Source organism: Pecten maximus, chromosome 18 (assembly GCF_902652985.1).
Source record: "Pecten maximus chromosome 18, xPecMax1.1, whole genome shotgun sequence".
Lineage (NCBI taxonomy): Eukaryota > Metazoa > Mollusca > Bivalvia > Pectinida > Pectinidae > Pecten > Pecten maximus.
In genome coordinates this window covers 26,432,874-26,459,981 of record NC_047032.1, presented here as the reverse complement: position 1 = coordinate 26,459,981, position 27,108 = coordinate 26,432,874, and the positions used below count along the sequence as shown (strand labels likewise).

General features: G+C 34.6%; 1 protein-coding gene across 2 annotated transcripts; it reads right to left on the bottom strand.

Moving 5' to 3' along the window:
* Nucleotides 1–823: 823 nt before the first annotated feature.
* LOC117316918 lies at nucleotides 824–26,359 on the bottom strand. 2 transcript variants are annotated; one of them, XM_033871696.1, is made up of 3 exons: nucleotides 26,234–26,359; nucleotides 12,508–12,726; nucleotides 824–5,329 (listed from the first exon to the last, which is right to left on the bottom strand). In XM_033871696.1, exons 1-3 carry the CDS (start codon nucleotides 26,279–26,281, stop codon nucleotides 4,103–4,105), a joined length of 1,494 nt encoding a protein of 497 aa, XP_033727587.1. In that variant the 5' UTR covers nucleotides 26,282–26,359; the 3' UTR covers nucleotides 824–4,102. The 2 variants fall into 2 exon arrangements, with proteins under 2 accessions (XP_033727587.1, XP_033727586.1); XM_033871695.1 differs by lacking the exon at nucleotides 26,234–26,359 and adding an exon at nucleotides 22,451–22,609 and having other exon boundaries at nucleotides 1,787–5,329.
* Between the last annotated feature and the right edge of the window lie 749 nt (nucleotides 26,360–27,108).

Genomic DNA, 27,108 nt, shown 5'->3' with positions numbered 1-27,108 from the left:
TATCTGCATGTTGTTTGTCAAAGCCAATCATGATTTTGTTAACGTGCAAAGTAATTATATATCTCGATGCACAACAAAACAAAACAATTGTTATTACACGCGTCAATCTAAAGAGGCGTTGTCCGGTGTCCCATTGCATCGAATAGATAATTAGATGTTTACACAAAAAACAAACTACTTCAACACAGCGATCAGACGACCTACGCACGTCATCACATTGGTATCCATTTACTACAAACAGTTTACTACCTCATACACTTCATTCATAAATCTCTAAGTGACGTCAACCTACGCACATGACCTACTTTCCAACCACGCTAGCCACAACTCGTGTTTACTCGAGCGAGTTGTTTACTACGCCAGTGAGGGCCATTCGGAACTGCAGATATCACACAAAATTCAAGATCAATCTGGTTTAAATTGTCGTGTTTACTGTCAGACTTTTGTTTACAATCACAAGTTGAAGTTGACATGTTGACGATGTTCAATAACCCAGAATATTTCGAAATACATTTACAGTGTGAATAACAATGACACGCCCCTTACGTAATACGTAACATTATAGTTATCCTGTTTTCATTTCTTTTATCTCTCATAAATCTTTATAACTTTGTACATAGAACGAATACATTAACTTAAGTAGTTTTTAAATATGTATTATTATTCATTTTAGTACATCATTTTAGAAAATGTATTTTAGTACTATATATGTATATGTTCATCCGTTTCGATAAATATACTATAGAGAAAAATAGGAAAAATAGAAAATTGGTTCATTTTCACACGTTTTAGAACCATTTATTTTTTAAATAGCATTAGCCTAGCCGCCGCATGCAGGGACCGTCATATGAAGACTACGATATTTGATAGGATCAATATTTTCAAAAATATTTTCAGAATAAATAGATTTAATCCAGTATATATGAGTACACAACGTAAATGCGATCTCATGTGTTACATCATATCTTAAAATGTGAATTTCCGTCCAAAATTATATGAATACACTGTATTAAAGTTCCACAGATTCATTGTGACATCATACAGTATTTTGTGACGTCACAATTACGTCATAACATGTTCTTACAGGGTAAAACACGCGTACGCAAGTTGTGTGATGAATTGTTCTTCAAAAGTAGTCGTGATGCAACATGGATACACATTATTACTACCAAAAATACAAAACATTTGAGGAAAGTTTCACGAGATTAGGATTTGGTTCTAAATCGTTTATAAAGTGGGACACGATATTATACGTGTACTTAGATTCTTATTTATACTTTAAATGTGTGTGTTACTACATTGGAAAAAAAACAGCATCTTTGTCATAGCTTAACAAAAATTGCCTCTATTTAGTTTCTTTTAGCAAATATTAAAGCGTCTATAACTACACTGAAAAAATCACATCTCTGTGAAATTTATAGTTTAGAAAGCATTGTTTACATGTGCACTGAACCGGCACATTTCTAACGGAAGTACTGGTAGGAGCATGTTTACATGGTCTAATGACTTTGTGGTGTTGGCTTCTTAATGTGTACGCAACGATCACGTATTGTCCTATATATTGTACAGTCGACGTCGGAAAATCGTGATGGTTTTAGAACAGCCAGCATGAAAAAACGAACTTGGTAACACTTCCTGATATCGGAGCCAAATACAATAACATTTGTAAGAATGATACTCATTTCGTGTTTTAGATGAAGACTTTTTGTATATCTCTTCTGTGTAAATAACTGATAAGGTCAAAATTCAGGTCGTAAGATATCACAATTTTCTCACGAGTCACTTCTGATCATTGCACGCACACAAGAACAGTCATGCGTCAGGTGACGTCATAGTCAAGTCTAGGGACAATAATTAGACCGTGATAAATTGAAAACAAACTCATTTGATTTAACATTTATTGCATATATATCTTAAGTATAAAAACTGTTATCATCATAATTACATAACACGAGTCAAATTTACTGATTTGCCATTTTTCAGTATTGTTTTACTTGCACTGTAGAGATGTACAATTATGTAAATTTTGTTAATTCTATATAAGAATATATTTCAACATATCTCAATAATAAAAAAATAGTTGGAAATGTTTGATATATAATTATCTTTGTAATACATACTACACCAATGATTTTCAAATATTAAAGGTACAAACTCACAGTCCGTAAATGTGCGATATCATAATGTGAGGACTTTCGGTTGAGAATTATCCGTATGTACCATCACATATGTTTGGTAAATGGATATTTGTTGATTTATTAAAATTGATAATATAAACATCAATAAAAACAATAAAATATATCGGATATTCATGCACTATTTCAATCTTAATTGTTTAATAGCACTTAGTTATCATGCGACAGCGATTAATGTAATTTCCTGTTTTTTTTTATGAATAAACTTATTTCATCATAGGAAATATGATTACAGGAAAATATCAACTAAAAGTATTATTTGAACATAATAAAATCTGTCATGTATCTGACAAGAAAAGAATGTCAGAAAATTGCTGTATTGATTGCTACATTTAGCAACTAATATTTTGTCATGATCTTTAACTTCTGATTTTAATGTTAGACGATAACTAAAAATTTGAAAGAAAATTGAAAATATGAAATAAGAACAAATATATTCTTACCTTGAACATATAAATAAATGCTATGTCAAATGGCTAATGTCCTTTCTGTAAACATTTATTGCACCAAACGTCTTATTTTGCCCTATGTTTGAAGATTATTTTATTTAAAGCATATTCAATGTAATTAATTACATAATTAACATAACTATTAGAAATACATGTTACTGTGGTATTGTTCTACTATTCCTTTATATCAATACATTAACATACATGTATACGAAGTTATGTTTACATGTCTGACCAGGTATAAAACATGAGCGTTTCATTCTATCTCCAAATCAGAACATTATTTTTCCAGTAATGGACTAAGTCTTTTTTTCATACTGTATATATACCTAATCATTCCTGAAATTATGTTATAAGAAATAATCACGAATACATGTTCTATTAAGTATTCACATGCATTTCAAAATATGCATAATTCAAACTCACGTTTGTCCCGTCGTACGAGTAACCCTAATATATTTTGTTCATATTATATCTTAGTTTACCACGGGGCAGCAAGAATGATCATGTTATCGTGTATTTCCGTGAAAAAAATCTTCAATATACATGATATAAAACAATGGATTTTTACAAAACACACCACGTTAAAAAGAGTAACTGTAAAAATATATATTTGCCCTATGAAAAGTTGCAGGAATGAATTTCCAGACATTTCACATACTTACTACTGGAACAGTGGATGACTAGTCTAAAAGCATTTAAATAACATACAAACACTTTAAATTTGAATAAAGATGCCGACCCTCATGTCCTACAGCAATCTTAACTAAATAAAAATACAATGACAAAAACAACAATACATATCATTAAATTTACAATAATTAATAAAATGCCCACAAACATGTAAAATAAAACCGAACTATTTTACAAAAATCATAGAAAAACATAGACTGACAACATTCAGTGCAATGTTCATAACATTCCGTTAAAAATACAATAACACAATCATATATTACATTATAAAAATAAAGCCTTACACGGGGACTGACATAAAATATTTCAGAAATTGGTACTTAATTTCAAAAAGCTTAATGTAATATCAGCGAATGATTTGCTTTTAAACATCCTAATCTATAAGCAAAGAGTGAGTATATGTATTATATAGATATATTACTTCATCATCAATCGGTTCTGAAGTCGATTTCTTCATAGGATGGGAAGTCGGATCTAAGATATACACTAGAATGATGTAGATTTATTTCTTGTAACCTGTGGAATTTGCTAAACTAAAACATCACAACAGATCTCGAGACAAATATATACTTATCATTATTAAATAATGTAACAGTAAAATAGCTATAAAATGGATTGTGATGAGAACAAAAAATACTGACCATTTTTAGTATAACGTGTTCAAAGATTATTACTCAATAATAAGCGTCACTCACACTGCAGTTGAGTCCAAATAAGGCAAACATCTTTGTTGTTTTCATTACAATTTTCGACTGTATGTAATTTTCAAAAATTGAAATCTTCTAAAACCGTTGGTAAAATACTATCATTTGGTACATCCGAGCTATCACTACTGTGGTCACGCTTGATATCACGGCCTTGGCATGTATCCGACGTGGAAAAGTTAACCATGGCTAAATTTGATGAAGTAACTGGAAGATATGTGTTGGACACTTTAGGTTCCACCGACGTGAGAACAACTGGATATTGTTCATTCGGTTTGTTTCCTACATTTAGTATAGATTCTATTGTATCCTGAATTCCACGGGAATCTGTATTCCATGCATGTGTTGCAATATTAGTTTGGGGTATGTGTGGACTATCGAATTTTGGTACGATCTGACACGGCGAATCTGTTCCTCTGTTTTCTGGAATCGTATTCAAAAGTTCATCGCCAAGAAACATAGTCCGAAAATCACTCCCAACTGACATCTCCACGGAATCTTTTCGCTGTGTCATTGGCCTTTGAAGCACGGTGTACTCTAAAGACCTTTTTCTTTGGTTGTATTCATACACAAAGTCTTTGCCAGTTTGTGACGTAAACGTTGACGGACCAGCTGACGTCATCGGTGACGATAAGGGTGGTTTGATTTGTGACGAGACAGGGATCTGACCAGGATTTTCTGGTCGAACAACGCGAAAAGCGCCGTAATCTGAATGCCTCCTACTTAAACTGCCAGCTGTAGCTCTACCACTATTGTCCAAAACGTTAGCACTAGAATGTCCCAATGTTGATATTGCATTAAATTTAGGCAATCCTTGCTGAAGAGTTGATATCGGTCTTTGGCTTGTAAAGGAAGGCCCCATCGGCCTTTGACCGGTAAATGACGCTGTGTGTGCTGCAGAGGAGATGACGTTCCCAATATTTTGATTTCGTTGTGTTGACAGAACAGGACTTTGTTTTCTCCACGGACTAAATAACTGATCACCGCCAGTATCATCAAGGGTTGGGATCATGCTTCCATGGCCGGTCTGATAAGTGTTCACATCTCTCATAATTGGATTGGGGTATTTGATGTCTCCAAACCCTGTGGCCCCAGGTGGAGATCCTTGACTGTTGTCAGGAGATCCATGACTATAAGCTGATGACGTGCTACTTCCGGGTGGAGAGTCCCTGTCTTCCGAGCTTGATTCATCCTGGTTTTTATCCCGTTTCTTTGTCCCTTTTGCTAGCATTTCTACTATGTTTTCTGGTATTTCCCCAGCATCCAGTTGAATGCACCACTGCTTACACTATGTAAAATGACAATACATGATGTTAATTATGATATTTCAAAAATACAAAGTTTAATACATTACGTCAAATTTCAATTCGTAATACTGTAATATGAGCCTATGCATACGAAATTATCCAAAACAAAAGAACAATCTGATTATTTTTCATCGTTTCTGTAATTGTCCTGAAATCATATAATACATTTTCATGTTTATTGATGATATATCATGTGCAGTTTATATAATGAATAAACTCAATTACGATGTATTCAAATTAGATATGACGTTAACTACTAGAAATACAGTCTGTATGGTTCCTGTGCACTTCTAAGAAATTCATATCAGATACACCAAATATATCAACCTCCAGCGTACATCACTGACCTTTCCTGACCTCAGTGACGTCATTTCCGCAATGATAAAATACAAACGCTGTCATGTCTTGTCGTTTTCCAATAGTCTTGTATGTACTTAGGCGTGACGTCAATGAGATACGCTTATTACTGTACAACGGACGCAAAAAAGTGAACAGATCCTCTAAATTTAGTAGGAGAAACAGTAAATGGCAAATAAAACATAAATTATAACACTGCATACAGCTGTTTCGTCCTTCTAGGACATCATACAGCTGTTTCGTTCTTCTAGGACATCATACAGCTGTTTCGTCCTTCTAGGACATCATACAGCTGTTTCGTCCTTCTAGGATATCATGCAGCTGTTTCGTCCTTCTAGGTCATCATACAGCTATTTCGTCCTTCTAGGACATCATACAGCTGTTTCGTCCTTCTAGGACATCATACAGATATCCGTCCTTCTAGGACATGAATCAGCTTTTTCGTCCTTGTGGGATATCCTTCTAGGACATCACACTTACTTCGTCCTTCTAAGCCACCATATAGATATTTCGTCCTTCTAGGACATCATACAGCTGTTACGTCCTTCTTGGACACTATACACTGGTTTCGTCATTCAAGGATGCCACAACTTATTTTGTCATTCAATAACATCACAATTTATTTCGTCATTCAAGGATGCCTCAACTTATTTCGTCTTGCAAGGATATCACAATTTATTTCGTCATTCAAGGACATCACAACTTATTTCGTCATTCAAGGATGCCTCAACTTATTTCGTCATTCAAGGACATCACAACTTATTTCGTCATTCAAGGACATCACAACTTATTTCGTCATTCAAGGACATCACAACTTATTTCGTCATTCAAGGATGCCTCAACTTATTTCGTCATTCAAGGACATCACAACTTATTTCGTCATTCAAGGATGCCTCAACTTATTTCCTCATTCAAGGACATCACAACTTATTTCGTCATTCAAGGATGCCTCAACTTATTTCCTCATTCAAGGACATCACAACTTATTTCGTCATTCAAGGATGCCTTAACTTATTTCGTCTTGCAAGGACATCACAATTTATTTCGTCATTCAAGGATGCCAGAGGCTAAAATGAGGAAATCCAGAAGGGAAGTCAGAAAATAAAAGTGAGCCAATAATGTTGTAGTATTGAAGACATGAATGAAAATGTCTCAACACCCGAATGACATAAAGTACATCAGTCGTAGGCTTATGCATCCATCGTCTAATTTGTAAATGAAAACACTCGTCTCCAGTCATTTTCATATTGTAGCTATCTAAACAATATTCTAATAAGAAACTTAGACAAAATGTTAATGATTTAACACACTTTTGAATAATTGGTGATAATATAGCTTTTACATCCTATTTATCTCCAACACCACAAAGTCAATTAAAACCGGCTTCCTAATTTCCGTAATGAGTTATCAGTATCACGGAAACGACTTTAGAACACCTAATAAAAGCGATAACGATTGCCGAGAAAACATCCTATCATTTTGACGGGAATGTATCACTTAAAACAACCTTATTTATCGGACATCAATATCCTTAATGTTTAGACACCATTTCAGACAGATAGGTAATCGTCGGCATACCTGGAAAATCATGATTATAGTAGACTGTATGATAATAGCCATAAAAGGTCAACCAAGCAAGAATCAACATTAGGCAATAAATCAGATTGTTCCTGGAAGTTTTCAACCTTGTAAATCGATCATCGCCTATGTGTTTATCATCTGTTTTCATAGAATCAAACCATCTAAGACATTAAATCCTGTGTGTTAACAAACAATACCACCAACGCGTTAGGGAAGTACAACCAAGCACTTGAGAATCGACTGAAACGGATGTTACATTAACGTCATTTTTTCTCTGAATTGAAGGATAGTACAGATTCGTTGACGTTTTTATTTTTGTTATTTTTTGTTGTTTATTTATCTATTTATTTATTTCTAAAAAATATTTCTTCATTTATTTTTAATAATGCAGGCATAATTCACAAGACACAATCCTCAAATTACAATTCTTAACTTTCCATTCATGGACCATTTTCATAACTTTTTTTTATTAATATCACTTATATTTGATATCATGTATTCGTTTGCTATGGACGTGTTTAGAGCTTAAACATCTTAGTTGGGTACGATAATTTTGTGAGCATCTTTGATGTGCCGTAAAACATCAAAAAATAAAAGTAAAATCGACACCAAGTTTCAGTTACTGATTTAAATATAAAGAAAAAACAACAAGAAAAAACGTTTTTATTGTTTCACAAAATCTTCTTTCATTGAATGATGTTGAATGATTTCCAATTCACGAAATCTAAAACTAAATCTGCAAAATAAAGATTTAATCGTCCGAATAACAACACAGAGACAATGACGAAGACTTCTTGTATTGTATTAAGTGTCGTGGAAATAGAATGATAGTACAGCCACATGCAATTGTCAGTGTATTTGTTATTTTCTGTTCTTTTTATATGAAATTCTCACTCTATCTCCCCAGTTTTTCATCAACGTTATCAATTGATAAACTGTAAGATTAGCATTTAAACAAAACCAGTTACTGAAATATTCGTTCAATCAGAAGAAAGAACCGTAAACGTAAGAAATACTAGCGTTTAGAAACATTTGTTTTTATTTGATTTTAAAATGAAACATTTTTATGACAAGTGTATGTATACTGCAAATTCTCCGAATACTGTGTGAAAGCGATAACTAGTACAATTTCTGCGTAAATTATTAACATAGACATAGAATCTAGTTCGAAGGAAAAACCGGTGTTGTACAGCGTGAGAAATAATGTAACATTCTGCGTCCTCTAAATATAACCGCCATGTTGAGTGGAACATTCATCGCCGGATGTTAACATGAGCCAATCACCGTTACCCTAAGTACAGATTAACAGATATACTTAACTACCTGTCATATTTTGATATGTCCCTCCCAAGCTTTCAGTCAAGATTTTAGTGTCAATCATAAATATCAGCTAATTGACTCCCTTCAAGGATTGGTCGTCCGGGACAAAGGCTTAATTTATCGACAGAAGCGATGTCTTTGAGACAATTTACATTAGATTTATTGTATCACACAATGATTCAAAGACTGTCCATTTATTTTTACTGTGAAGCTAGCCCAAATATCTTCTGATAATATTGTCATATATTTCCTGGTTTATTCCTGTATCCTGTTGAACATCCTCATATTTACTTCATCATAAATGTTCACTACATCCTCAATGTGTAAAGAAATATAACGTTCCTCAGTTTGAAAATGTGCAGTCAAACTTCGGTATATAAAACTTAAAGACCCTACTTAAAGTTCAATTCCGACAGTCTATTTTATATATATATAAAACGCACTTGGTTACCTTGAATACTTTCTGTGACCCCACTAACTTCGAGATAATGAAGTTCGACTGTATCTTATAACATACTTTAAAACATCACTTCCATTACAAGTATTTTCACATACATAGCGTCTTAATCATTTTCGACATAAATCTAACAAACCCTTAAGCAGTATTATCAATACAGGGTTTTGATAGCAACCGCACGAAATCTGAAACCTCTTAAGAAAAATACGTGTCACTTTCAATTTCAAGTTATCATGTCTGTTTACGCTCCGTGCCTTACCCAGTTTTCTATGAAATTTACCGTTTCAGTATCAGATCGATTGGTGTGTACATAACAGTTCCAACCCATATACTTTCTGATAATAGTGACATTTTTTAACCTTGTTTTCATTTAACATGCCATCCTTCCCACGCGTCGTGTGACTCTTTGTATTAAATTTATATTCAAATGCTATCCGAGACACCACTATATATTCAGAATAGTCTTCATTTATGGGTAATTATGAATTTGTGTGAAATTGGGAAATGATTTTTATTAGATAACATAAGCGAGAATTTACCGTCATCATAAACGGTATCACTTATAATGAACGCATTTGAACAAGGACTGTCGTATTAAAAAAATCCAGCAAAGAAGTTTTAAGAGAATGTATAACATTTGGTAAATTTTGCGTTAAAACTAGTAATTGGAGGACTCAATGGTGTGACCATTATCAGAATCCATTGAATGAAGCTTTCTGTAGTTAACTCTTCATACGGTTACATGTAAGCTAGTATTATCATACGGTTACATGTAAGCTAGTATTATCATACGGTTACATGTAAGCTAGTATTATCATACGGTTACATGTAAGCTAGTATTATCATACGGTTACATGTAAGCTAGTATTATCTGTGTTTGGGTGTAGCTGTGTTCACCGCATTTAAAAAAAATTCAAGTTAAGTTCCGTGTGTGGGACAGACACGTATCTGTCCACAAACCGCAGCTCAATGAATCCAATAACAAAATTAAAATGCTTCCTTTCTGATGAACTCACCTGTACCTTCTATTGAATGGAGTCGTGAATCAGTTTTAATGGTCCCCAAACATTCCTCCTGGCACACGCCATCACATTGCTTAACTGGCCAAAGAATGATTGTGGTTTACCGCAAGTGTTTTCACAGTTTAACTATCCATTAAACGTTTCCGCAATTATGTAATAGTCAAGTACTTGTCGATTTATGGGAGATATTGTCGTTTAAAGTAGTCTTCACTCCACTGTGCTGTGTTGACATTGTGGTAATTATATAAACACAACTGTTTTATGTGTCATTATCACAAGTAGGTCAAATTTCCTCTCGTCAAAAATGCAGACTTTCTGATATTTTGACAGATATATGCAGATGTTTAACTGTCCAAATGTCAGCAAATCTTTTGCTTTGGCCAAAGGAAATTAAATTATTTGACAAGGTGAAATCTGAAATGTTGCGTACATAAGGAAAGCAATGTACTCGCTGATGTGTTCGCTTACACTTGGTACTTTTAATAATACTTCTTGAAAATTTAAATTCAAATGACGAAAAAGTGTTGTTACCATAATAAATTCTTATAGATATCGATATTTTTTCTTCTTCAAAGAGTTCAGTTCAAGTGACAAAAATAGTGTTGTTTTCATAATAATTTCTAATTTTTTTTCATACATCCCTGTCTCGTGATATTGTAATGAAATAAGCAACTGACATTCAGTTCAAACCAACAGCAGTAACTATAATTTATTTCTGTAGAAAACACCAAGTCTAGATTTGCTTCTATTCAATGCCATAAGTGTAACGTTTCAGTAGTCTGTGCCAATATCTTACGTTTGGATCCTAAAGATCAACAACAGAAAGTGTCATTCCACCTGTTGTTGTATTAAAGGTGTGAGACCTAATACCTAGTTCAATTACATGCACTTGTCTTCCGATAAGTTATCTCGTAAAGTATGTGTGGGTGAGATACTATAGTGTTATTACAAAGTGGGCTTGACGTTTACTGTGTTTTTGGAAAATGATATCCTTGATGTATTGTATTCTCATTGTTACCGTAGGGTGTATTTCACAATAATTTTTTGATTGTATGGGGTGAAATTATCATCAAATTTTTAAAGATCGGACAACCTATAACGTACAAATTAACTGATAGTTCAAAGTTTACTCCAAGTTCTTGTTGAAGGTGTGAAACAGGGTATTTATCAATGGTATGGGTGCAGTACAGTAAATACCAGTTTCGATTTTCGACCAGGGTGTGACTTGTAGTCTTTTCATTTGTTAGAATTATAACCATAGTCTAAGGTGGCTTTTATTGTACATGTCGGTGGTTTAAGGTGCAGTAAAATGTTAACAGGATATAATGTTATATTTTAATTTTCTTAGATCTTAAGTGTTGATAACCTAGGAGACAACAGTGGAAATTAATAAAAAGTTCAAAACAAAAGCCAAATTTTGGAAATAGAAGTGTAGACCCGTAACTCAATATATTTTATAATTCTCAATATTTAATTTCAAAATAATGTCAAACCCGTAAATATATTTTGAACTATTCAAATGAATTAAATCGCTGCCTGCAGGTTAAACCTTATGTATTAAAGAGACTGCTGTTTCTAGGTGGTGAGCGACCAAAAAGGTGACCCCTTTTAAGCAACCAATGTGGGACCCATGTGAGGCAACCAATGTGAGACCCCTGTGAGGCAACCAATGTGGAAGCCTTGTGAGGCAAACAATGTGAGACTATGTGAGGCAAACAATGTGAGACCCCTGTGAGGCAACCAATGTGGAAGCCTTGTGAGGCAAACAATGTGAGACCCCTGCAGAATCAGGGATTGTTAAGTAATGCTAATATATATTGATACTACATGTACAGGGACTTGTCACGAATTACAAATCTAGGGTACTGTTATGTATACATCAAGTCCCTATGGTGGACAATGGTAACCACAGCTTTTATGTGACCTAAGCTATTGAGAAGATTCTAGACTTTATTGGAATATTTTATGAGATTGGGAAACAACATACACATTTTTGTTACAATTTACATATAATGTATTACATGACAGAAGAGTAAAAAAACATTTAATGAAGTTTGATCTACAAGTCAGAATAGCAAGTTTTATTGATGAATACTTTGAAACACTTAAAATACAAGATTAGATGTAATTGTTGTTGACAGGTTTTAGCTATCTGTGCGATGATTTAGCAAATGGTATTTTGGTCCTGAGTCTGAGCTCTTGTATCATTAATTGAGATATGAATTGTGAGGGTGTAGGGTTAAAATCCAGTTGAATGCAGCTCCTTGCAGTTCTTTAGTTTTGACAGCATCATCAGGTTGTTGGTGGATGAAAAATCTGCTTCGTCAGACAGCATGCCATAAAAAATCAGCGAAAACAATCAGGTCTAAATATAGAACCTGAATTTTTTTTCTAACCTGAAATTCCATAATTAAGTACTCACCAATTCGAGTTCATCTCGGAGTCTAAATATAGCTTGCTCTCTGCTGCTAACTAAATCTTCAAGGTACTGGTAACGCAATTTCTTTCTAGCTCGACATTCTCTGGCACTCTGTCGACTGCGTTCCAACTTCGCCTTCACGTCAACCTTCGCAGGCCGTCTTCCAGGGCGACGACCAGACCTTCGCCCAGAACGGTCACCTGACATCTTGCTTTCCTCTTCCTACTCAAAAAAAATATTGCTTTAGGAACATTCGAAATGTGCACATAAACATGTATATATTTAAAGTGTAAAGTGTAAGTACTTAGGTACATATGAAAAAAGTCACAGTAAATCTCCAATCAGTATGAATCAGCAGTTAGTTTGAACATGTGAGGTTTCCAATGAAAATAATCTTCTTCCTAGCGAGGCAGTTTGACCCTGTTTTCACACTTTTCTGAGATTTTTGCCATTGTTGACTTAGATAGTTCAAACTCGCATATATTTTCTAAAGCATAATTGTTTTTAAATTATGCAGGTTCGACAATACTTCTATAATTTGTTTCAAACTGACTAAAGGTTTACTTCAATGTACTGTAAACACAGAAAACTATACATATATAATTATTCAGTAAAATGTCAAAGAATTTAAGAAAAGATCTAGACTTAACAAGAAATATCAAAACATGTTCTGGGATCTTGAAAACAAATTACAGTAAAATATATCTATATTTAGTAGCCTCATGTGAGGAAGCTGTTATCAGACAAACACATAATATTTGTTTTTTTTTTCTATTTCCATTTGGAGATCAAGCTGCCAGTCTCAAATTTTCAACCCTAAGAATTTTACATTTTACTGTACCTTTAGACAAACTACAAATTACAAGCTGCTCTTTCTTCTAGACAAATAAGGTTTTTAAAATTATGAACATTCATTTTTTTCTAATGATATACATGTACAGGATATATTTTAAATCTGTACATATATCTGATGTTCAGATTTTAACACGCTACCATGTGTGTTTTCACCAGGTACTCCTGTTTCCTCACGTAATAAGAGCATGCTTCAATCCAGACCAACAAGTGTGATCAATATAATTTTATATAGCTTGTTTTGCCACAGTTGTAAAATAAATAAAGGTTACATTTTTTTCAGTTGAAATTCTTTTATATACACTATGAATACAGTGAAGGCATGTTTACAGAGTGACTTGCTGCAGCCCCTAAATATGTTTACAGAGTGACTTGCTGCAGCCCCTAAACATGTTTACAGAGTGACTTGCTGCAGCCCCTAAACATGTTTACAGAGTGACTTGCTGCAGCCCCTAAACATGTTTACAGAGTGACTTGCTGCAGCCCCTAAACATGTTTAACACTAACACAGTTCCAATAAATATTCAGAAAGTTCAAAACCTTCAATCTTCTGATTCCATGCAGGTATCACTAAGATCTGACCAAGCAAAAAACAAAATCTGATTAACGCACATCAGTCAAATTAAGTAAGTCACCCGAATGTTCATTATAAAATGTTATTTACAATTAAACAACTTTTGTATAAATCAACAAAAATAAACATATACATTGTACATATCAAACATTTAAAATGAGTTTACTGCCCAAGACTTTTTCATGGATTATAATTATGAGAAAAATTAACTGTACAAAATAATGCATCATTTCTGAAAGTTTTTCATATATTTTCCAGGCAAAATTCTTACCTATTTGAGATTTTTTTTCCAAATAAATTCCTATGATATATTCTGATCTCATAGCAACCTCACAGAGAACATACTGGTAATGATGTTGGTAACCTCAAACTAAATGAGAATTTATCACAAAGGTAGAACATTTAAGGCAGGTTGATCAGTTCTATAAATAGATGACCTCTTCGAATTCTTGGAAGCAAAATGAAAGTAAACAGAATCTAATTATAACGCCAAGGAAATATTTTTGACATGACGCTGAATCAATGGATTAATTTAGGCTAAAATCAATTGTCTTTACTTACAGATACTATATCTAAAATGTATGTTGCAAAATGATGTCTTACATGAGATTAAAAAATTAATTAAATTCAAGTGCTTAACAATATCAAATATAATATCATTAGCACAAATTTATATCAGTATTCGTGCCAAGGGACGCCATTTGTTCATACACACGTACCTATATTACAAATTTATGATATCAACACACGTGCTTTGGTTTCTCTGAAACACAGTCATCCGACGGATCAGCACACAACATGCAAAAGCTCAAATTCTTAGAAACATTGCTCAAAATTTAAGTCCTTTCAAAGAAAAAGTATATTCAGTTATATGACTTGTTCCAGTGTCTATAGTTCTGTATAATAAATTCAAAGTCTGTCTCGTGACCAAATCAACTATTTTCTTGTAATACAACATCGACATACTATTAGAAACTGTTTATCCATTTACGTAATAATAACAAATATACATATTTTTCAAAGACATAATAGAACGAAAACCAGATTAGACTAATATGATTTTTTAAATTTAAGGTGATACTTCAATTAATTGCACCCGGAAAATGACCAGCATCTATAATTTGTATGTATAATTTTTGGTCTTTTAAATACATATATAAACAGTCGTTATATAACAATACAGCTATTTTCCCATTTGTCGATATTAGTCTTTATGGGTGGCAGCCATGTAGTATCTTTATGGGTGGCGGCCGTGTAGTATCTTTATGGGTGTCGGCCGTGTAGTATCTTTATGGGTGTCGGCCGTGTAGTATCTTTATGGGTGTCGGCCCTGTAGTATCTTTATGGGTGTCGGCTGTGTAGTATCTTTATGGGTGGCGGCCCTGTAGTATCTTTATGGGTGGAGGCCGTGTAGTATCTTTATGGGTGTCGACCGTGTAGTATCTTTATTGGCGTCGGCCGTGTAGTATCTTTATCGGTGTCGACCGTGTAGTATCTTTATGGGTGTCGGCCGTGTAGTATCTTTGTGGGTGGCGGCCGTGTAGTATCTTTATGGGTGGCGGCCGTGTAGTATCTTTATGGGTGGAGGCCGTGTAGTATCTTTATGGGTGTCGACCGTGTAGTATCTTTATCGGCGTCGGCCGTGTAGTATCTTTATCGGTGTCGACCGTGTAGTATCTTTATCAGCGTCGGCCGTGTAGTATCTTTATGGGTGTCGGCCGTGTAGTATCTTTATGGGTGTCGGCCGTGTAGTATCTTTATGGGTGTGGGCCGTGTAGTATCTTTATGGGTGTGGGCCGTGCAGTATCTTTATGGGTGTGGGCCGTGTAGTATCTTTATCGGTGTCGACCGTGTAGTATCTTTATCAGCGTCGGCCGTGTAGTATCTTTATCGGCGTCGGCCATGTAGTATCTTAATTGGTTTCAGCCGTGTAGTATCTTCAAAGTTATTTTCACAGACGTTGAAAATCAGACCTTCTATGATGCCAAGTAAATGCTGCCAGTCTCATTCATTAAGTTTCACAATGAATGATGATTAGAAATAAAGCATGTTGTTTCTGCATGGTGCTTATCGCCCAATCAACATCTTGTAGTAGCTTCTGACTACCTCACTCAACAACATGTTGGATGTCTGTCGCATGCTATCCAGAGCCATTCGGGTAAATTGGTTTCACACAAAGACATCATATAATAAGATGATCTGTGCATGATCTCATATTTCTTAGAATTCGAACCACAAACTGTCTGGGTAGGGATATTGAACCCAACACACCTTAAATCTTCACAAGAACTTTGATAAGCACAATGCTGTACTACCTGAGAGATTTCTGCACCATCATTGAGGATATGTATCAACATAATAAACATGGATGGATTCCTAAGTATATTAATTGTAACCACGACAACTCATTGTTTGGTGTGTATGATTATAACGGCTACTTCAGACACTGTAAAATTTTAACTGAATAAGTATTCAAAAGGCATTTACTATTTAAGAATACGAGCTAACATCAAATAATAAATGTAGAAAAAAAACAACATTTTGGTCCATCTTAATTATCCATCACCCTATCTCAAAGATATCTTTTAAACATTTTTTTCTTGAATCAATAAAAAGATGCTCTGAATAATATTGATGATAGTTAGTGTAGGTAATGAACTGAACTCATTTAATCATCATAATGAATGATAGTTATCGGTTGAAGTATTTCTATCAGTTTTCATATCAATAATCAGTAAATTGTAAGAGTTTTACAGCGTTAATTAAGACTTGCTATGTCAATTTGATGAATTTATTTATGAAATTATTTATATATATCTGTACATTTTTACAATTATTGATATTTTATATGAACAAGAAAAGGATTTATTAACCGGCTGACATCAGGTATGATAAACATGTATTCATTGATATCAAAGCCTTATAGTTAATTAATAGTTATTTTATAGATGAAGCGTGAACTATCCTTGTCTTTTATTATAATTATTGGTATATGTCAATATTCTTGATAGTATCTAAACAAAATGGAATTAGATTTACTCAGGTGAAAGTAATTACATTTTACTATTGTCATGTTAAATCTTATATATGGTTGATAAATGCTGATATTTTGTGTCAAATTTACAATAAATAAATTCATTACAATGGAAAATTCCTGCATCTAGCTAATTACCATACAATGCAGTATCAATTTGTTTGCTTATGACAAATGAAATCAATAAATTTGAAAAGAAATATGATTATATAAATTCATTTTTGGAAAAATTGTACAGAAATATCAACATTAAATTATATCTTTTCATTTTTGATGATTATTAGAAATATCACTTTACCTTCACTAATTATGATTAGCCGGATACACTGGCCAGCTTTGGCATGATATGAGTCTTATTTCAGTTCTCGATTATCCTCTTTTTTCTCTTCATACAACGACTGATTGTTGTTTTGAATTTTATGATAAATAACAAATACTTAATATTCTTATATATTGGTACAAAAAGGGCGAGTATAAATATATTTTTATAGCTTTGGGAATTATGACAAATCTTTCAACAAAATCAAGTAATTGAAGATTTTATCACTGGTAAAGCTATTAGCCAATCAACCCACACAAGGGGGTGCAGTACAGTTTTTGACATTTTTAACATTTGTTTTTATGTTGGCGTTCTCTTAAATACATGACATAATTTATACTCCTACGCCATTCTGATAAAATACGGCCTGGTACGTATACACAGATGACAATGTATGTCAACTCCCAACGGTTCATTAAATTTCCTGTGTGTGTAGTACTTATGACACATAGACGTTCCCTTAACAATTATCCCATTAAATCAATATGTTAAAAAAGGCCCTTATCCAATCACCAATATGATGTTTTATGTTGTTCATGATAATCAAAGATGAAATATTTGTGCACATATTCATATTTAAGAAATTAACTTATTCTAAAAAAATGGTAAATTCATATACCACTGTACATGTGCACCTTACACATACATATACAAACATGGAATGTGGGATAGAGGAAGTTGGTAAAGGGGAAATGTGTTGGAGTCGGCAACGAAAAATGCTCATCCTCAAATATATACATGACATTAAGTAGCGTAATTTGAAAATTTCTATCTCGTTTATGGAGTAATTGATAGTGTAAATATGAATGTACCGATTTAAACTCATGTTATGAGTGTCAGTAACCAGGACAGGAACTAAATCACTATACCGACATTATACACATTTAAATAGGTATAGGGGACACATACACTCAGAGTGCACTCCAAGTTAACCTGGAGTCCAAACGGAGTGCACTCGGAATGCCCTTTAGTCTACATTCAACTGTATGTACAACAGGGCATGGCCTAATGTAGGTAAGCACTGTCAAAGATGGAGAAGTCAATTATGTAAAGCAGTCAGCTCTTTAGACTACAGGTGTCTATAATATACAGTTTTCAGCTTTATACTTGAAGGTTCCCACTATTGCAATGGTTTATAATAACAAGTGGTCAGCTATATAGAGATGTCCATTATATACTGCAGGTGCCAATAATACTTTCAATTCTAATTTCAACAAATCTTATTGAAAAAGCCTTTACAAGGTTTCTCCATAATTTAATTAAGGTGTCAGCTATCTAGAGGTGTCTATTATATAAAGGTGTCAGTTAACTAGAGGTGTCCATTAAATAAAAGGTGTCCGCTATCTAGAGGTGTCCGTTATATAAAGGTGTCAGCTATCTAGAAGTGTTCGTTATATAAAGGTGTCAGCTACCTGGAGGTGTCCATTATATAAAGGTGTCCGCTATCTAGAGGTGTCTGTTATATAAAGGTGTCACCTATCTAGAGGTGTCCATGATTTAAAGGTGTCCGCTATCTAGAGGTGTCCATGATATAAAGGTGTCAGCTATCTAGAGGTGTCCATGATATAAAGGTGTCAGCTAACTAGAGGTGTCTGTTATATAAAGGTGTCACCTATCTAGAGGTGTCCATGATTTAAAGGTGTCCGCTATCTAGAGGTGTCCATTATATAAAGGTGTCAGCTAACTAGAGGTGTCCATTATATAAAGGTGTCCGCTATCTAGAGGTGTCCATTATATAAAGGTGTCCGCTATCTAGAGGTGTCCATTATATAAAGGTGTCAGCTAACTAGAAGTGTCCATGATATAAAGGTGTCAGCTAACTAGAGGTGTCCATTATATAAAGGTGTCAGCTAACTAGAGGTGTCCATGATTTAAAGGTGTCCGCTATCTAGAGGTGTCCGTTATATAAAGGTGTCACCTATCTAGAGGTGTCCATTATATAAAGGTGTCCGCTATCTAGAGGTGTCCATGATTTAAAGGTGTCCGCTATCTAGAGGTGTCTGTTATATAAAGGTGTCAGCTAACTAGAGGTGTCCATTATATAAAGGTGTCAGCTAGAGGTGTCCATTATATAAAGGTGTCAGCTATCTAGAGGTGTCCATGATTTAAAGGTGTCCGCTATCTAGAGGTGTCCATTATATAAAGGTGTCAGCTATCTAGAGGTGTCCATTATATAAAGGTGTCAGCTATCTAGAGGTGTCCATTATATAAAGGTGTCAGCTATCTAGAGGTGTCCATTATATAAAGGTGTCCGCTATCTAGAGGTGTCCATTATATAAAGGTGTCTGCTATCTAGAGGTGTCCATTATATAAAGGTGTCAGCTATCTAGAGGTGTCTGTTATATAAAGGTGTCACCTATCTAGAGGTGTCCATTATATAAAGGTGTCAGCTAGAGGTGTCCATTATATAAAGGTGTCAGCTAACTAGAGGTGTCCATGATATAAAGGTGTCAGCTAGAGGTGTCCATGATATAAAGGTGTCAGCTATCTAGAGGTGTCCATTATATAAAGGTGTCTGCTATCTAGAGGTGTCCATTATATAAAGGTGTCTGCTATCTAGAGGTGTCCATTATATAAAGGTGTCAGCTATCTAGAGGTGTCCGTTATATAAAGGTGTCAGCTAACTAGAGGTGTCGGTTATATAAAGGTGTCTGCTATCTAGAGGTGTCCGTTATATAAAGGTGTCAGCTATCTAGAAGTGTTCGTTATATAAAGGTGTCAGCTATCTAGAGGTGTCCGTTATATAAAGGTGTCAGCTAACTAGAGGTGTCCGTTATATAAAGGTGTCACCTATCTAGAGGTGTCCATGATATAAAGGTGTCAGCTAACTAGAGGTGTCCGTTATATAAAGGTGTCAGCTAACTAGAGGTGTCCATGATATAAAGGTGTCCGCTATCTAGAGGTGTCCATTATATAAAGGTGTCCGCTATCTAGAGGTGTCCATGATATAAAGGTGTCCGCTATCTAGAGGTGTCTGTTATATAAAAGTGTCCGCTATCTAGAGGTGTCCATGATATAAAGGTGTCCGCTATCTAGAGGTGTCCATTATATAAAGGTGTCCGCTATCTAGAGGTGTCTGTTATATAAAGGTGTCAGCTATCTAGAGGTGTCCGTTATATAAAGGTGTCACCTATCTAGAGGTGTCCATTATATAAAGGTGTCAGCTAGAGGTGTCCATTATATAAAGGTGTCCGCTATCTAGAGGTGTCTGTTATATAAAGGTGTCAGCTATCTAGAGGTGTCCGTTATATAAAGGTGTCACCTATCTAGAGGTGTCCATTATATAAAGGTGTCAGCTAGAGGTGTCCATTATATAAAGGTGTCAGCTAACTAGAGGTGTCTGTTATATAAAGGTGTCAGCTAACTAGAGGTGTCCATGATATAAAAGTGTCAGCTAACTAGAGGTGTCTGTTATATAAAGGTGTCCGCTATCTAGAGGTGTCCATGATATAAAGGTGTCAGCTATCTAGAGGTGTCCATGATATAAAGGTGTCCGCTATCTAGAGGTGTCCATTATATAAAGGTGTCCGCTATCTAGAGGTGTCCATGATATAAAGGTGTCCGCTATCTAGAGGTGTCCATGATATAAAGGTGTCCGCTATCTAGAGGTGTCCATTATATAAAGGTGTCCGCTATCTAGAGGTGTCCATGATATAAAGGTGTCCGCTATCTAGAGGTGTCCATTATATAAAGGTGTCCGCTATCTAGAGGTGTCCATGATATAAAGGTGTCCGCTATCTAGAGGTGTCTGTTATATAAAAGTGTCCGCTATCTAGAGGTGTCCATGATATAAAGGTGTCCGCTATCTAGAGGTGTCCATTATATAAAGGTGTCCGCTATCTAGAGGTGTCCATTATATAAAGGTGTCAGCTATCTAGAGGTGTCCATGATATAAAGGTGTCAGCTATCTAGAAGTGTCCATCATATAAAGGTGTCAGCTAACTAGAGGTGTCCATTATATAAAGGTGTCAGCTAACTAGAGGTGTCCGTTATATAAAGGTGTCAGCTAACTAGAGGTGTCCGTTATATAAAGGTGTCAGCTAACTAGAGGTGTCCATTATATAAAGGTGTGAGATATCTAGAAGTGTCCATTATATAAAGGTGTCAGCTATCTAGAAGTGTCCATTATATAAAGGTGTCAGCTAACTAGAGGTGTCCGTTATATAAAGGTGTGAGATATCTAGAGGCACCATTAACTAAATATGTCAGCTATCAAGATGTGTTCATTATATAAAGGTGTCCGCTATCTAGATGTGTTCATTATATAAAGGTGTGAGATATCTAGAGGCACCATTAACTAAATATGTCAGCTATCAAGATGTGTTCATTATATAAAGATGTCAGCTATCTAGAGGTCTCCAATTTACATGTATAGATGTGTCGCCTATCTAGAGGCTATATAGATATCAATGTGTCCACCTTTCACAGGTTCTCTTAAAAATTACAATAGATTAATTGTACAGTAGAATGGGGACTTATGAGCCTAAAGATTGGCAGGTGTTATACCTGTTTGAGGTGACTCAAAGGTTTAAATGGAAATTGCTGTCAGACCGTCAGTTCCACATTGGACTAACATAACTTAATAGCAGATTTTGACACATACATCAATGCATTGTTATCAATTGATCAATTTATCTAAATAGAATGCACATGCACAATTTAAGTACATCTATATATACACTGTAATACAATACATGCCTACATACGACAGCTAATGCAGTGTATATTGTATGCACAATATATTGTAAACAGTATTTATAAAATGCACAAATAAATTATGAACTTGGAATATTAAGTATATTAACTGTATTTGTACAATACTTCCGTTTGTCCGACAACTAGGCTTGTCATTACAGGAGCTATATATAGCAACTGTACTGTGTAAGGATGTAAACAAACCAAGCAAAATAGAGAATTCGAAAGTAGGTCGATCGAGTCGAAAGAACTGTCATAAATCCAAATAAATATTTAATCCAACAGTATGCTTCATCATCATCGTTTACACATTAATATGAATCACGGAACGAACGAAAAACCTTTCCCAGAATACTGACTGTAAACAAATTATATAAACATCTAAATGTCAACTGTTCAGCTGGGAAAAACTTCCTGCTTTGGTTTTCACCTAATAGGGCTGGATACTCCGATCTGGTTATTCCAATCTTACCTTCTCTTTCTGATCAGCAGTCGAATTGGACAATTCTTCCTTAAAATCGCTATGTTTTTCACTTGTCATCCGATTTCGTTGTGTCGACGAAACACAGCCATCTTGGTTAACAAAAATTTGCGCAATTCACGGACTGTGTATTCAGCAGTGTGCTATAGCCAAACAATAACAACATTCTGATTGGCTATTCATGAGCGTCATAGTCTATTTTTAGATTCACTGGAATATTCCTCATCGATGACGCATGCAATATGCGTGGATATCGTTGTAAACAAACTAAAGGTCAGGTGTTCGACTCATGGAATCAGGTCGATCAGCGTTAGTGTTTGTCTGTGTGGGAGAGTTGTGTGATTCATTTTAACAGGTATAGCTTCATGAATGACTTGAATTGGTGGTAATATTGATGTTACTCAATTTTGTGATTTGGTTCATGGTGATGCAACAGTACCGTCTAGTGCACAATACAGGTCACACAATAGAACGAATCTTACAGTATATATTACATCACGAAGACTTAAAATGTAGGCCCTAGTACCGAAATCGGCTAATATCATATCCCAGATAGCTGTGGTTTACTATGGAACGCCAAATTAATATATTCAATTCATTTGAAGATATAGGTTCAATTAATTGAAGATCGGTCCAATTATTTGTACCTTCATGTATCTTTAATTATTTAAAGATAGGTACAATTGAATTGAACCTATTTTTAATTAAATTGAACCTATCTTCACTTGAATTGAACCTATCTCTAATTCAAGTAATTGACTAAGATAGGTTCAATTAATTTAATATATGTTAATTCGGCGTTCCATAGTTTACAATATAGGTATTTCCCAATCCAATAGAAAGATTCACAAGTGAATACAAGTTCATAGAAGTATCGGGGATTCTATTTTCAAAATTCGTATCTGATTGTTTTATATTCATTATTATATTTATTAGTTTGTATAACTTTATAATTATAAAGTCCTCTTCCAAGTTGGAACAGAGACGGACCCATCCCGATAGTAAACACAATTTATTTCATCATTTATATGTAGAGGTACTTTTCAGAGGTTTAGGACAACATTCGTTAAAATCATCTTTGATGTGAAAACCCCACTTTGACGTCCTATGATAACATGGGAAAGGAGCATATACACATAGACTGTAACAAATTCATAGGTTCCTGGGTTTAAGTCTCTTTCTTTTTGCGTTTTTTTTCTCCCTATAGTGTGTCCTAAACACCCGTCCTCATATGACCCTGACTGTTGGTGTCCCCCCCTACACACCCGTCCTCATATAACCCTGACTGTTGGTGTCTCCCTAGACCCGTCCTCATATGACCCTGACTGTTGGTGTCTCCCTAGACCCGTCCTCATATGACCCTAACTGTTGGTGTCCCCTATACACCCGTCCTCATATGACCCTGACTGTTGGTGTCTCCCTTGACACCCGTCCTCATATAACCCTGACTGTTGGTGTCCCCTACACACCCGTCCTCATATGACCCTGACTGCTGGTGTCCCCCTAGACGCCCGTCCTTATATGACCCTGACTGTTGGTGTCCCCTACACACCCGTCCTCATATGACCCTGACTGTTGGTGTCCCCTACACACCCGTCCTCATATGACCCTGACTGATGGTGTTCCCCTAGACTCGTTCTCATATGACCCTGGCTGTTGGTGTATCCCTAGACACCCGTCCTCATATAACCCTGACTGTTGGTGTCCCCCTACACACCCGTCCTCATATGACCTTGAAAGATGGTGTCCCCCTAGACTCGTCCTCATATGACCCTGGCTGTTGGTGTCTCCCTAGACACCCGTCCTCATATGACACTGACTGTTGGTGTCTCCCTAGACAACCGTCCCCATATGACCCTGACTGTGGGTGTCCCCCTAGACACCCGTCCTCTTATGACACTGACTGTTGGTGTCTCCCTAGACACCCGTCCTCATATAACCCTTAATGTTGGTGTCTCCCTAGACACCCGTCCTCGTATGGTCCTGATTGTTGGTTTTTCTCTAGACGGTCATCCTCATACGACCTTCGCTGTTGTCAATTCTCTCTTTTAAATTCACTGATGATAACTTCGCAGATGTAAAAATCGCCGTTTTTTTGTGTGAAAAACTCACATTTGTTTAACGCGTCGCATTTAACGAGAATAATTACTGTACGAAATAAGTGATATAAAAACCTGTATATATCCATGTCTCAATGTAAACTTCAAAACATGTATGATTTCTAAAATCATGTATTTGTTTCATCGAATAAAATGTTGTTCTAAGCATCTGCGTCACGACATGATTTAAGTGGTTCTTTTTAATAGACATTTATTTTTTATCATACATTATCATTCCAAAAACGTATCAAAATTAAATTGAATTCTTCAAATGATATAAAAATAATTCTGGACAAGCTGTGATGGTAAAACTGTCGTTTGCATATATATGTAGCTTCCGGTTGTTCACGCACTACATGTCCGCAGAGGGATAAATAAAAACTCCTTTTCCTCCTAACAGGAAGCGACATGGGAAACCCAATTTGATGGAGGATGGATTTTGTTCCTTTGTGTTTTCCACGTATAATTACTTTTTTTCAGCAGTTTAAGTGAATTATAACGATAAATTATGTCAATTAAGTAACATGTTTTCACAACTTGATTGTTTTGCTATTACCATTTGAGTAGGTTATCCCATCTAGAATGAGTTAATTAGTCTGACAACCAACCACAATCACTCGATGGTTAAATAGACGTTTTTTAGATAGAGACACGTGTCCTGGAATTTGTAGATACCGAGTCTCCTAAAACATCTAATAATACATGTACATGCCTAAATGTCACGTAGTAAAAAGTTTCAAAATAAAACCTAGATTTTCCTCCAAAGTCACTGCGGCCCGGAACAATCCTTCTTCAATCCGTTCCAATAACACCGGACTTGACGAAGGTTGGGCAATACACATCCGGAGAAATACACTTTCCCACTTTTAAAATATGATTTTTTTTTTGTCGAAATCCGGTTAGGATATGTTCAACTGTGAAAATGATACTCGCATACTGTAATCATATTATGTTACAGAAGAATGTAACTATGTATTGTTGTTAATTCATTGATTTTTCCAGTAGTTCATGGATTACATTTTTTAACTAAGCCTTCTATATATAAATATAATCTTTGCCATGGTCTGAATACTAAATAATGTTCTCGATTGTAGATATAAAATCTATATATACTCTTTGCCATGAATTGCCTGAACACTTTTTCCTACTAAATTCCAGGTTATCTATTTTTAGCTTTACAAGATAATCCAATATATTAACTATTTTAATACTATAAACGAATCGTTACGATTCTGAAATGTAAAATATTTTTAAATTAACATGATAGAAAATAAAAATAAGATCAAGATCTCTAAATGTTCACACCGGAAATTTTATTTTATTATTATTTAATTGAATTGATATCTCCAAATTGGCATCATTTGCATAATTATAATATTATTCTATAGTTTCAAATTGGCGTCTGTACATAGGGGCCTGATAATCAGTTTCATGATATTTATTTTTCATGGTGTATAGAACGCGATGATGCAAGCTAGCTTCAAATATATTCGTTTCCTTGATTTTCATGTCCCTGTGTTTGGACTCTTAGAGAAAGAAGAACTATACCAATATTAAAGCAGAAATATGATGAAAGGTAATCAATAAATAAATGAATAAATAAATAAATAAATAAATATTGCCATCATATTTGATATGATAGGTGAATCAAATAAGACGTAATTTCAAAACCTACCTGAGTTATGTTGTGGGACAGCCATTCATGACATAGGAGCTTGCACATATTTCCACATATATATGTATGAGAAATCTCGACTTAATTAAATATACTTATGTTAAAGTCCTTCACGACATTGGGAAACTACTTCATCTATTTTTAGAATATCGTATGGGAAATATTACAGGTACATTTTGTATCTAAAAATAGAACATAACAAGCACGATCCGACCAGGTAGGCTAGATGTCTGCTAAGCGTATTATGTGCTCTACTGACCAAGCTTATAAGTGCAATGACGTCAATAGGTAAATGATGTGTCGGCAAATTTTACACAGAAAGATCGTATTCACTGGAAAAAATTCCTGAGGTTTTGAATAGGTATATTTGACCTGAATTTTGTAATTCTGCCGAGTCATTTTAAAAAATAACAAAACATTTTCAACTTATAATTCGAATGATCTTATAAATACTTTTACACGAATACATAGAGAATTTCCATATATTCGGGAGATCTAATCATCGAGAAAAAATAGATTTATTTTGACCTGATTAAAATATTTATTTTATTTATCATAAATCATTATATATACATGTATAGTATTTTATCAAATATTTACTTATTTAAACAGATTAAAATGAAGATTTTTTTCATATTAATAAGATAAAAGAAATTTATTCATCACGGTTTTATTTCTCATTGTTCAAAATCGGGATATTACAGTTTCTGGTAAACCAGAGACACGATTTGAACATATTTTGTTGTTTAGACACAATTGGATTCGGGACAAGTGTTTAACAACTTATAAAAGCCCTCTCCACAAATATATATTACAATGATTGTGATAGCGACACAGTATACTTATAATGATTATAAAGAATAATCTGCTATATA